The sequence below is a fragment of the Scyliorhinus canicula genome, chromosome 16, assembly GCF_902713615.1.
Source record: "Scyliorhinus canicula chromosome 16, sScyCan1.1, whole genome shotgun sequence".
Classification (NCBI taxonomy): Eukaryota; Metazoa; Chordata; class Chondrichthyes; order Carcharhiniformes; family Scyliorhinidae; genus Scyliorhinus; species Scyliorhinus canicula.
In genome coordinates, this window is record NC_052161.1 from 23,450,370 (window position 1) to 23,464,571 (window position 14,202).

At 48.6% G+C, this 14,202-nt stretch overlaps 1 protein-coding gene across 1 annotated transcript in view; it reads right to left on the reverse strand.

The window, feature by feature from the left end:
• Positions 1–10,142: 10,142 nt before the first annotated feature.
• The window catches only part of atrnl1b (attractin-like 1b), a 1,095,064-nt gene continuing 1,091,004 nt past the window's right edge, over positions 10,143–14,202 (reverse strand). The window contains exon 29 of the mRNA XM_038774130.1: positions 10,143–11,913. Coding sequence (XP_038630058.1) covers positions 11,789–11,913 — 125 coding nt within the window. The 3' untranslated portion in view covers positions 10,143–11,788. The remainder of the gene's footprint in view (positions 11,914–14,202) is intronic.

Sequence of the window (14,202 nt, forward strand, 5' to 3'; positions counted from 1 at the left end):
CCCCCCCCCCCCCCCCAACCTCCTGCTACCATTCAGATTGTGCATTCCAAAGCACACAAAAGGATTGTTACGGGCGCCGGACCAGATCCAAACAGTGGCTAAGATACTAGACCAGAACTGCAGCCTGTTTTATTTTTAAGTCTGTGCGGAAAGACTGATTCGCTCCAGGAGGGATTGCAATGAGAAGTCGGGAGTGGTTATTTTTACAAACAAAACTTTGGCCACGATTCTCCGATGTCACGCCGGTTGGGAGAATAGCGGGCCGCGCCAGTTTTTCACGCGCCGCTGGTCCGACGCGCTCCCGCTATTCTCCCAAACGGCCAAATATGTTCCGTCGTGTTCCGCTGCCAAAACCCGGAGAATCGCCCGATGCACCCAAAATGACGACTCTCCGGAACCCCCGCTATTCTCCGGGGCGGATGGGCCGAAGTCCCGACGGCGTGACCCCAGTTCACGCCGTCGCCGTCCACACCTGCTTTTTAAAGTCGTCAATCAGTCGTGCTGGCTGACGAGCAGTGAGGAGGTGAGCGGACCGTCCCGGAGTCTTCGAAAACTGGGGAAGGCATCCCCGAGAACGCAGCGGCCAGTGGGGTGGGGGGGGGGGGGGGGGGGTGTGGGGGAGAGCGAGTAGTGGGAGGGGGGGTAGAGAGGGAGTAGTGGGAGGGGGGAGAGGGAGTGGTGGGGGGGAGAGGGAGTAGTGGGAGGGGGGAGAGGGAGTGAGTAGTGGGAGGAGGGAGAGAGCGAGTAGTGGGAGGGGGAAGAGGGCGTGGTGGGGGGGAGAGGGAGTGAGTATTGGGAGGGAGAGGGAGTAGTGGAGGGTGAGAGGGAGTAGTGGGAGGGAGGGGGGAGAGAGTGAGTAGTGGGAGAGGGGAGAGGGAGTGGTGGTGGGGAGAGGGAGTGAGTATTGGGAGGGAGTAGTGGGGGGTGAGAGGGAGTAGTGGGAGGGAGGGGGGAGAGAGTGAGTAGTGGGAGGGGGGAGAGGGAGTGGTGGTGGGGAGAGGGAGTGAGTATTGGGAGGGAGTAGTGGGGGGTGAGAGGGAGTAGTGGGAGGGGGGAGAGAGTGAGTAGTGAGAGGGGGGAGAGGGGAGTAGTGGGAGGGGGGAGAGGGAGTGGTGGGGGGGAGAGGGAGTGAGTATTGGGAGGGAGAGGGAGTAGTGGGGGGTGAGAGCGAGTAGTGAGGGGGGAGAGGGAGTAGTGGGAGGGGGGAGAGAGCGAGTAGTGAGAGGGGGGAGAGGGGAGTAGTGGGAAGGGGGAGAGAGCGAGTAGTGAGAGGGGGAGAGGGGAGTAGTGGGAGGGGGGAGAGAGCGAGTAGTGAGAGGGGGGAGAGGGAGTGGTGGGAGGGAGGGGGGAGAGGGAGTGAGTGGGGGCGGGGAGAGGGAGTGAGTGGAGTGGGTCGGCCACCCCCAGCTGCAACATGTCAGCCGCCCGGCCATGGCAGGACGGTGACGAGGACACGGCTGCTGGTTGCCCTGTGGCTGATGGGCACAGCCCACTGACGCATCGGTGAGCAGGACGTGTTGTTAACAGCCCGTTGGAAGCAGAAAGTGACCAGGGGTTAGGCTGGGCGCATGTCAGCAGCGCGACCAGGCCACCAGGACACACAGGTATCCCATGGCTGGCGGCTGCTGAGGTGTCGACTAACCTCCATCTAACGTGCCCCCCACCAGCCTTCTGTAGGTGACCATAATGTATTTGAACAGAACGACGATGTTCAGCGCAGTGGTTGGGCCGCTGCACTGCAGTTGGACATCCAGCAGCGTCCACAGCGACATCCCAGTGGATGCAGGGGCAGCTGCAGCAGCAGAGGGAATGGCCGCGGTGTGGCCTGTCGTTGCCGTACAGGCCGCAGGCACTCATGGCCGGCATGTCCAGGGGGATGCCAAGGGGAACATTGACCCCCAAATGCTGAGGACGGTACAGGATGCGGGCACTGATGTCGAGCAGCATTGGGTGGAGGAGGAGGAGGAGACACTGATGGTGGAGCCAGGGCGCCAGAAGCGACGATCGAGGCCTAGGGTGTACTGTGCCCGGATCTCTTTCGAGACAATGCTGGACATCACCTGCAGGAGGAGACTCCGAGTTCAGCAGAGACGGTCGCACATATCTGCCACCTCGTGTCCCACCTCGCCCCACGTGGAACGGGGGGAGGACACGCGATCCCGGTTGCCGTCAAGGTGACGGTGGCACTTAACTTTTATGCTACCGGCTCCTTCCAGTCTCCAAGCGGGGACCTATCCGGGATATCGCAGGCATCGGTCCACAGGTGCATCCAGGATGTGACTGACGTCCTGTTTGCCATCGCCGATCGCCACATCACCTTTCCTGAGGACCGAGCAAATCAAGAAGCAGGAGCCCGTGCATTTGCCAACGTGGCCGGGATACCGATGGTCCAGGGAGTGATTGATTGTGTTCGCGTCCCCATGCGCCCGCCTGCAGGCAACAGGGAAGTGTTCACAAACAGGAGGGGGACATACTCCATTAATATCCAGGTGGTATGCGACCCCCACATGAAGATCATGCACGTGTGCGCAAGGTTCCCTGGGAGTGTGCATGATGCGCACATTCTTGCGCAGTCATTCATCCCTGCTATGTTTGAGGGACGGCCCCCCCCCGGCTGAGGGGCTGGTTGCTGGGCGACAGAGGTTATCCACTGAGGTCTTGGCTGATGACGCCCATACGGAGGCCTCAGACCAACGCGGAGACCCTTTACAATGAGGCCCATGCAGCAACCAGGGGTGTGGTGGAGCGCTGCTTTGGTCTTCTGAAAATGCGATTCAGGTGCCTGGGACGTTCCGGAGGGGCCCTGCAGTACCAGCCTGAGAGAGTCGCTCGCATTGTTGTGGTCTGCTGTGCACTGCACAACATCGCGATGCAGAGGGGAGATGCCCTGGTGGAGGAGTCGGAGGGAGAAGCCATTGGCAGTGGTGCCAACACGGAGGAGGTGGAGGAGGAGGAGGTGGAGGAGGAGGAGGAGGAGGAGGTTGGTGGTGCGTCGGGCGCAGCACACAGACACGACCCGGGTGCTGGTAATGTCCAGGAGGCTGCACGACGGCACCAGCGAGGACAGCGGGCACGCGACGCGTTGGTGGCTGCAAGATTCACACATCGCATGCGATGGCATCGCTGAACACTACCACTACTACCTGCATTGCCAGTCGTGCAGACGGATAGCACACAACTCCCCCCCCCCCCCCGCTCCGTGTACAGTGCTCCACTTCGAGATCACCCTTACCACTGCTCAAAATGGTATGGTACGACATTGATGGCCGTGTCAGCGGGTGTGATCAGTGCCATGTTGAATGATGACAGCCCGATCTGCGATGAGCTGTGAGCTCAGAATCGTTAGACTAAATCTGACTCATGTCAATAGCTGAACCATCCATCTCGGTGGTCACTGAGTTCATCAGGGACACTCCATCACGGGCCCACGTGGGGTAGCTGGCGATGGAGTGCCGAGGACTACGGTGTCTGACTGTGAGGGGGGGGGGGGGACTGCACACCCGGCACCGAAGTTTCACCGCTCGACACTCGGTCACCATCACAATCCCCGTGGCAACGGAAAAATCACACAGTCTTACAAGTTAGGTGTAACAGTGAGTTTAATGGTAAATATTAAGTACAGATGCCCTAGCCCCTACAACTAATCTGTGCCCCTCACCTGTGCCAACTTACTATGTGTCCCTCTTCATTGCCTTACGGTTCCTTGTTTTCCTTGATCATCGCAGAAGGACAATGGCCAAGTCTCAGGGGGCGAGATTGGCTGTGCCAAATCAAGCTAAACTGGTTGGAGATTAGCAAAATATCAGAAGACGTTTTCCAAGAAGACTTATACAATTATTCAGATGTATTTCAGGACGGGATAGGCCAAATTTGAGGGGCAACCCTGAATCCACACCAAAGCTCTTCAGGGTGAGGACCATTCCTTTACGCCTTTCACAAAAACGTTGAGGCAGAGTTAAAGTGCTTGGAATAATTGTGCATTATCAAACCCATGCAATTCTGTGAGTGGGCAGCCCCCAGCGTTCCTGTTTTAAAACCAGACCCCTCCGTCAGAAACTGCGGGGACTCCAAGCTTACGATTAATCAAGCTGATCAATGTTACTATTATCCGATTCCCTGAATAGAAAACCTTTGAGCGATGTTGGGGGGGCTTTACCTAGATGATGTTTTAGTGACATGAACATCAGACAAAGAGCACCTAGGCCAGCTTAGAAGGAATTCTAAGACTCAGGGACGCAGGCCATCAAGATTGAAGCGAAATAAATGCACATTCCAGGCCAGTGAGGTGACATACTTAGGATTCAAAGTCAACTCAAAAGGCCTGAACCTCCTTGCGGACAAGGTGAGGGCCATAAAAGAGGTCCTTGCACCAAGGAATGTCGCAGAGCTTGAATCATATTTAGGGAATGTAAACTAATATGGATGTTTCATCCCCAATTTGTGAAATAGGTTGGAGCCACTGCACTTTCTTTTAAAGAAACACTAGCATGAGCATTGGAAAGAACCACAAGAATAGGCTTTCCACCATTTCAAAGAGGCCCCGCAGTCATCCACATTGTTGGTGCATTTGACAAGCAAACAAATCTTCATACCTGTGACATTTAGCATTATGGTATGGGGCAGTCTTGCCCCATCGGATGGAGGGTAATTCAGAGAGGCCCATTGCCTTCCGAACTCTCACTGATGCAAAATGGAAGCAAGCACGGATTGAAAAAGGCCTCGCTGTAATTTACAGTGTCAAGAAATTTCAGCACTACCTGTACAGCCGCTGTTTCACCATTATCACAAACCACAAGCCACTGCTGGGACTCCTCAGTGAGAACAAGCCAAACCCTCTGATCGCTTCTGACAGGGTACAGTGGCGGCCTATAACTATATTTGTGGTTGGCGGCCTATAACTATATTTTACAGCATTGACCAGGGACGCAGATCTCAAACGCTGTTGCCCTCAGTCAGCAACTGCTCCCCCAACATCTGACACTGCCAGTGTGTCAGAAAACATTGTCCTGCTCTTAAACTTTGTCGATGCCCTGCCGGCCGCGTCCACCCACATTAAGAAGAGGGCTCGATGCGATCCAGTCCTTTCCAAGGTGAAACTAATGGACATGATTGGATGACACCATGATCAGTCAGATCAGCTCAGCCGAAATGATGAACTCAGTTGTGAGGATGGAGTTTTACTCTGGTATTCTCGGTACCACTCCCAGCAAGAGTTGCACAGTGTGATGTGTTATCTGAGTTGGTCTAACATCGACTGCAACTGGATGCAGTGAGACTCAAATCAGGCTTCCGACACAGGAGATGGTCCAACACTGTTTTATTGAACTTGCTTGTTGCTGTACATAATCTGCTGTGGGTTGACACTCTATTAATCTAAACTGATAACCTCAGACTGCCTTGACCAGGTGCTCATGGCCTTGTGCACTATAACTAACTCTGTAGCTGTATCCAATGAGAAGAGGCAGAGTCTTAATGCCCTGTGGGCTTTATAGTGGTGGTGTCCTGTCTGGTGACTGGTTGTTCTGTGTCATGTGTGTTCATTGCTTAGCCTGTGTGTCAATCACTGCCAGTCTGCATCTCATTATATCCATGAGTGGATATTATGACATCTCCCCTTTTTGAAATAAATTTTGGAATGTGGCTGTATATACACACGCATAACTATGTGCAAGTGGGGGATGAATGAACATATTTACATAGGAAGGTGTCTATCATGCAGATACAGAGCAAACTGAACAAAATTTACAGGATTTAAGTCTATAGATTCAGTCTTTGTGGTGGGTGATGAATTCTTGTCGATCGCCTCAGAGGTGGAGAGGGGGACACTGGCAGCTGGACAGGTGTCCCTGAGTGGATATTATGACACAGTGCACGCCCTGGCCAAACAGATTGAAAATGTTGGCCGGGAGCTACATATGGTGGCCTGGCATTGATAAGGATATTCAATGGCATTACCATCGCTGAATCCCCCACAATCAACATCCTGGGGGTTACCATTGATCAGCAACTGAACTGAACGAGCCACATTAATACTGTGGCTACCAGGGCAGGTCAAAGACTAGGAATCCTACGGTGAGTAGCTCACTACCTGATCCCCCCCCCAAAGCATGTCCATCATCTACAAGGCACAAGTCAGGAGTGTAATTGCCTCGATGAGTGCAGCTCCAACATCACTCAAGAAGCTCGACACCATCCAGGATGAAGCAGTCTGCTTGATTGCTCCACTTGCCACAAACATTCCCCCTCCACCACCGACGAACAGTGGCAGCCGTGTGTGCCATCTACAAGATACACTGCAGGAACTCACCATGGTTCCTTAGACAACACCTTCTAAACCCATGACCACTACCATCTAGTTAAGTGCAGCAGATACCTAGGAATCCCACCACCTGGAAATTCCTCTCCAAGTCATTCACCATCCTGACTTGGAAATATATCACCGCTCCTTCACTGTCTCAGGGGCAACACCCTGGAACCCCCTCACTAATAGCACAGTGGGTGCACCTACACCTCAACGACTGCAGTGGTTCAAGAAGGCAACTCATTACCACCTTCTGAAGGGCAACAACTGGGGATGGGCAATAAGTGCTGGTCTATCTAGTGAAGCCCACATCCTATAAATGAATTTAAAAAAAATATTGAGCACCTTGTGCACCAGTGCAATTTCTGTCAGACACAGCAAACCTGCCACCCAGTCCACCTGCATCCATAAGAGTGGCCTGATTGACCGTGGATGAGGTTACATGTTGGGCGTAATTCAGCGACACCGTTACACCCGGGTGAATTGCATGCAAGCCCCGAAATGGACTCCGTGTCTCATCTGACTCGGCCGGGATTCTCCCCTATCCGGCGGGCGGGGGGTCCCGGCTTGCGGAGTGGCGCCAACCACTCCGGCGTCGGGCCTCCCCAAAGGTGCAGAAATCTCCGCACCTTTAGGGGCTAGGCCCGCGGCGGAGTGGTTGGTGGCACGCCGACTGGTGCCAAAACCGGCACCAACAGCCATTGACGCCCGCTGCCCGCCGTCGGGGCTGGCCGAAAGGCCTTCGCCGGTTCGCGCCTGTGCCGGTGTGTTAGCGGCCGCTGATGTCACCCACTGGCGCATGCGCGGTAGGGGGGTCTCTTCCGCCTCCGCCATGGTGGAGGCCACGGCGACGGCGGAAGAAAAAGAGTGCCCCCACGGCACAGGCCCGCCCGCCGATCGGTGGGCCCCGATCGCGGGCCAGGCCACCGTGGAGGCACCCCCCGGGGTCCGATCGGCCCGCGCCCCCCCCCAGGGGCCCGCTCACGCCGCCAATCCCGCCGGCACCAGAGGTGCTCCAATTCCCGCCGGCGGGAGAGGCCTGTCACGGCAGGACTTTGGCCCATCGCGGGCCGGAGAATCGCCGCTGGGGGCCCGCCGATCGGCGCGGCACGATTCCCGCTCCCGCCAATTCCCAGGTGGTGGAGAATTCCGGCCACGGCGGGGGCGGGATTTACGCCGGCCCCGGGCGATTCCCCGACCCTGCGGGGGGTCGGAGAATTCCGCCCGTGGTTCCTGCCGCAATCTGGCTATCGCCCAGATCTGTATATTTAAATGAACCAGAAATACCCGGAACAAGCAGCGCAAAACAAATGCGGATAAGTCGTAACAGCACTTGGGGGGTCTGGCAGGTGAGTAGAGACACCCAGGTGGTAGGGGACAGGGCAGGGTGGCACCCTGGCACTGCCAGCCTGGCAATGCCATGCAGGCATCATGGCACCTCTGGTGTGTCAAGGTGGCATGCCAGGGTGCCAGGCTGACAGAATCAGGGTGCCCGGGTGGGCGCTGTCAGGGGCCAGGCCCAGGAGGCCTTTTCAGTTTGGGGGTCCCTGGGAGTCACCCCAAAACGGGGGTGTTCAAAAGAGTAGAGGGGCCTGAAAGGGGAGCAGGAGGAAATCGGGGCAGCCAGTCAAAATGGCACTCTGAAGCTCGCCAGCAGGAAATCCCTCTAAGTGTGGCCTCAGCGGAGAGAATCTCTCAGAGGTCAAAACAAAAAGCAAAGTGCTGTTGAGTAGCAGGATATTTCTCAACGCTGCTAATCATACTGTTCAGCGGATTTTAACTTGAGTCCGCTGAATCGAGGCCATTGATTTACAAGCCCTTTGCTGGGAGGAATGTTACTGATAAAGGTGGACATCCACTCCAAGTGGTTGGATATTCAGGAGATGGAGGCGGCAACCTCAGCAGCTACCTTTGACAGTCTGCGTTGCATCTTCGCTATCCACGGATTGTCCGAGATATTGGTGTCCAACAATGGCACTGCGTTTACTGGTTAGGAACTGCAGCATTCCTTCAAATCAGCATCCACCACCTGGCCTTGAACAGACTTGCAGAATGAGCAGTTCAGACATTCAAGTCTGCAATGAGGAAAGAAGCATTACGCCTCAAGTTGGCCAACTTCCTTCTCACGTATAATACTACTCCCCATACCACTGCAGTCACACTGACAGAGCTCCTAATGGGTCACTTAGATCTTGTTTTCCCCAATTTAACAGGGAAGGTGGAGGTGCAGTAGGCCTCCCAAAAGAAGCAGCATGATTCGGTAAAAGGAAACAGGTCATTTCAGAATTGTCGATCTGATATCTGTAAGAAATTTCACATCTGGTCCACAGTGGTTACCTGGCAGAATTGTGAGGAAGCCTGGTCCGGTCGCATACATGGCGGACTTGCATGGCGGACGAGTGCGGAAGCACGTAGACCATATAAGCAGCCGAGAGGCTACAACCACAATGGCTGGGCATTTGGAACCAACAGGCATCACCAGTGCCCCCATAGCGAAGCTGGAATCGAGGGAACCGGGGGATTCTGTAGAGGACCCACCGACGACCCGAGGGAGCTGGAAGGGGAGCACCCCCGAAGTGTTGATCACGTTTTGAGGCAACCTCCTGCTGTGGACAATGATACTATATCATACATGGAGGAGCCAGTTGGGGACTGAGGTGCTCTACCAGGCCTAAAAAGTCCCCTTACAGATTAACCCTATGAAGGATTGTTATGGACTCCCTCTTTTTATTGTATCAATTTTTCCTTGTACATAGTTGAATGCAAATGACATATGTTGTATACTGAAGGACTTTAGGGGGGAGGGATGTGGGAGCGCTGCGCAAGTGACCAGCACGGAGCATATCGCGTGTGAGTGCATGAACCCCAACCAATGGGGAAAAGGCGCGGGACCCTGGGAGCAGGGGCCTGGGCAGTGTGGACCAGTGAGTTGTGGAGTTAAGATCTGTTTCAGAGACCTCTGTGCCTGTATATAGTTAACCTTTCCCTTGTTCTCAATAAATCTCTTTTGGTTATACAAGAGGCCTATGCAGTACTGCCTTGAGCCACCACAGTTTACTTAGAAATATTTATATTATAAATATTAACCATAAGCTTTCGATTGTAGACAATATCATAAAAAATGTTTGCAAAAAAAAATCATGTAGCATGTGGAGAGATAAGAATTTTTAATTAATGTGTAGACCTGATTATTCCTCAGCAAAAAAATAAGCTGTATGTTTGGTGGATTAGTTAAAATATAGCAGTCAAAAGGCAAAGAGACTGTCGTACCTGGTGCAAATGTGAACATTGGATTCAGAAGATACTTTCCACTACATCAGTAGCTTCTAGAATGGAGGAATCAGTGAATCCTTACTTATTGAAACTACTAATCATGAGGCCTGGCCCTTAACCAGTGATCCAAAACTTCAAGTATTATCTTTTAAGAAAATTAACCCCCCCCCAATCATGTTAACAAGTTTGTAATCTGTGTAACAAACATCAGTTCTGGTCATTATCATGTCGGCTTGTTCCTCTCCTCGCACTCTATCTTGGAAGCTGTATGTTAGTCTGAATCCATTTTCGTTGCAATATGGTGGAACATACAATTTTCTGCTGTGCACTTTCCCCATTAATAGAACAAAGAGGCGTTCAGGAACATCACAAAGCACAGGGTTAATATTAAATCAAAGCTCAAAGAGTACCATTGATCCAACAATTTCTACATTGTCATTCTATGCACACGGTCAGCTTTATTTCTTTTAACATGCCTGGGGCTATCACTAATACACTATCAGAAAACCTATGCAACATTACAAGTGAAGGATTTGTCCACTCGAACAGGAAAGAAATTCAAGGAAAATTATTTTCAATTGTTTTATTATGTTGAAGCTTCAAAATTGTTTTACATAGGCCCAGGTAAACACATAATTTATGTGAGCTGTTATTTAATGATACAAATCTAAACATTTCAGTGTAAAATACTTCTTTGTGCAATCACCTGACTGCCCCTGTCAGATGTGTATTTACAGATGTGACAACTTTACAGTTTTATGAATTACGTGGCAAGACACAAATGGAACAAATGAGTAAAAAAAATAAGGTAATCACTGAACCCTTGTCCAAAATATGAGACCAAAACTGGGCTTCCATCAATCCTTAATACAGAATTGCTTTTCCAATATAGGTTAGAACTAAAATCCCATAGATCAGTGCAATTCAACACAAATGTTACATACAAAGAACAGCTTCTGTTTACATAGTGGGGAAAAATTCAAAATCATTGTCTACTATAATTCCACTAGAAAATTTCCTCCAAATATGAAAACTGGAATCAGATACTGTACTGAACTAAGTGTCCCATGTCAGGCTATTGCATGTTCTTTAATTACAGCATGTCTCAATTTAAAAAAAAAACAGAATTCATTGACTGGCTAAACTGTAATGTGACAAACTCAGACACCTAAACCTGCCCAAAAAAAACCCAAATTCACTTTATTCTTCTACCCTGTGTCCTTCACCGTTACTCGTCTATCATTTCAATCAAATGTTTATCAAAGTTACTTACATAATGAACACCAACAGTAACTGCACAATCTGCTTTCCATGCTTAAATGTATTTTCTTATCGTCTGTAATATACAATTGTCAAGGTAAACTTACACCAAAATGGATTTGCTAAATAGAAATTGTTTTAAAAAATGTAGTTATGTGCAGTTTTCCCTCAGATATCTGCAATAAATAACATTTTTACAAATGCTCTGCCGTACTGCGATTCAATTGCACAGCACAGTCGTGAAATATTTTTTTTGCATTCCCCACTAAGACTGAAATGTAAACACAGAATCCAGGAATATCATAAATTGCAACCCTTGTATTTTTTTTTCAAATTATTAGCATACTATTGATTTCTAATTATTGCTCCAGCCCCACTGTAACATGCAAGTAACAATGAATCAAACTGCCCACAGTGGTATTCATATGACCTCTGCAGAATAAAAATAACTGGAGACTTCAGGGATGGCTACAAATGCTTCCACATTTACACATTTCTTTCCTCCCCTTCACAGTTATCAGAGTCGCAGTACCACATATATCAAAAACATTCATTCCTCTGTTAACATATTTGCATTAATACTTTGACAATCTTAAAAACTGATAAGTTATTCAAACAACAATCAATTGCCATCAGCATTTGCCTAAAATGGAAATCACCTTTTACGCGGTCATTTAGCATTTTAAATTTTATTTCCATAATCATATTCACAAATATGGCTAATGATTTGAAATTGTAATAAATCAAATTGACAGCATGGAAGGCAAGTGTAATCCTCGTCCACTGGTACAGGACCCATCACTGACTTCGTATGTAGAGATGACAGGGCACATGTTTTAATATTCTTATGCTGTTGCCCCTACAAAAACTGAGGCTGCTGAGTGGCTTTAAACTAAAGCCATATCAAAAGGGGGGAAAAAAGTAAAGAATAAACAAGTGCAGTTTTTATATCTTTTATACACAAGTTCCTTGATGTGTAGGAGGAAGTTGCTTTCTGTTCCTAACTGCTGAGGTCTTCTCTTTGCACTCACTCGGTTTTTGTTGAGAAATATCTATAAGTGCGCTGGCTATGGCAAGACCTGCAGATACAAAAATGAAAAATGATTTACTTGGAGCTCCATTAGACTTTAGTACATGTCGGCCGCCTCTCTGCACAACACCACAGTAAAAAGACCATTCACTCCAACTTAGATATAGAGTATTCAATATGGCAATGCTGTTTGATTTCCATTAAATCAGGTCACTATAGAAGATCATTTTTCAAAACGTCACATAAATCATCTTGCGAAATTCATTTATTGTTCTCTCTAGTGCAGTACTGTTCCTAGTTATCAAAGCAATACAATTAATTGAGGAACAATTCATTACTCAAAACCTGAGGTCTGAAGGAATTTCATTAACTATGTCAAGATGATTCACAGAAGCACCGGTCAAATAAAATTTAAATGAATATCAAGTTTAAACCTTCTGTATAAATACTGTGCTTCAAATGTTCATTACAGCATGTACATTCTTTCAGAGCTTGAATTTCATACGGTTCTGAAAGCACCTCATTTTATAAACTCATTTGGAATGCTTTGAAGTATTTTAGTTTCTAACTTTTCAGACAGGCCATGGAGATGTTTTAAATACAGAAGTGAATTCAAGGTTACAGAGATTGGTTACCTGATGAAATGTCACATGGGTAACAAAATACTTCACCAAAATTAGTATCAGGACTATCTCTCTGCATGTTATAAGATATGTCTGAAATATTTTTTGAAGAGTAAGTTAGACACTTAACCAAACTCCATGCAACAGTCTTTTTCAGTAGTTATTTTCCTCTTATGAATTCTGCATGGGCAAAATAATTTCTCCTGGCTTTCATGTATAGACATGAAGAAGTAGTAGTATGCAGCACTTGTACATCATTCAGATATTCCAATCAATCCCACAGGACTCTCGTTTAATTATATAAAGTAGTTCTAATTAACTGATTTCTTCCCTAATACAAAATGCAAATCAATGTATTCAATACAAATGCTTTTTAATACTCAATAGGCTCAAAGAACCTTTTGTAAATACAGGCACGAAAATCTGTAATTCCATTTTCTTCAAAGTACTATCAAAGCCATTCAATCCAACTGGTCGATGTTGTGTCCATACTCCATGCAATCTTCCTCCCACCTACTTTTATCTCTCGCTAACATATCCTTCTATTCTTCCCTCACTTAGGTAGCTTTCCCTGAAATGCATATGTGCTAATTTCCTCCACTACACCAGTGTTCTTCAAAGTTGGGGTCACGACCTGCGGGTGGGTCACGGCGCTCCCGATCACGCAAATCCCCGCGCAGCAGCCAGCTTTTAATAACGCTGGCTGCAAGCAGCCGGGAACATGTCAAAAAAAAATTTGGCCGCATTGCAAATGCGCACACGATGATCGGCGCGCATGCGCATTCCGCGAACATGTCAAAAAAAATTGGCCGCATTCCGCATGCGCACACGATGATTGGTGCGCATGCGTAAATCGGGCACACATGCGCAGTGCGGCCGCTATTTTTTTTAACAGTTACAGCTTTTTGTTTTACAAGTTCTGTAGTGGTTTTTATTCATTTATTTTATTTTTTTTACAAGTTCAGGGAGCGGGGGTTATTCATTTTTTTCATTTATTTTATTTCTTTATATTTTTTTTACAAGTTCGGGGGATTTTATTCATTTTTTCATTTATTTTATTCATTATATTTTTTTTTACAAGTTCGGGGGGGGGGGGGGGAGGGATTATTTGATAAAATTTTACAGGATAAAATTCAGAACTTTGGACAGATGGAGACTCCAGACTTTCCGACACCAGAAGGCTTCACCTTCATCCAACAGGTTCCATTGGAGGAGCGTGTACGAGGGCCAAAGGGACCCAAAACCATTTCCTCAATTTTTGTCAGCAGCAAACAAGGTAAGAAAAATGGTGGGTCACGAAGGTCGGCCGGCGTGGGTCGCGAAGGACGGTCAGTGTGGGTCGCGAAGGTCGGTCGGGTTGGGTCCCGAAGGTTGGCCGGTTTGTAAAAATGGGTACCCAAAAAAAAGTTTGACGAACACTGCACTACACCACAGTCCATAATGTAAACACGCTCTTAACAAAGAAATTTCACCTGAATTCATTATTAAATTTATTAGCCACTGTCTTATATTTCTGATCCCTAGTTTTGAATTTCCCACAAGGTGAAACCATTTTGTCAACACCTACCCTATCAAATCCTCATAACTTTACAGATGTTATGCCTTCACTTTCCACAGAACCTCACGATGTTCTCCCTCATTTGAAAGCAATCTGGTTTTACTATATTAAAACATTCATTACATATTGGCAAAATTGTCTGAGTCATAACTTTAGA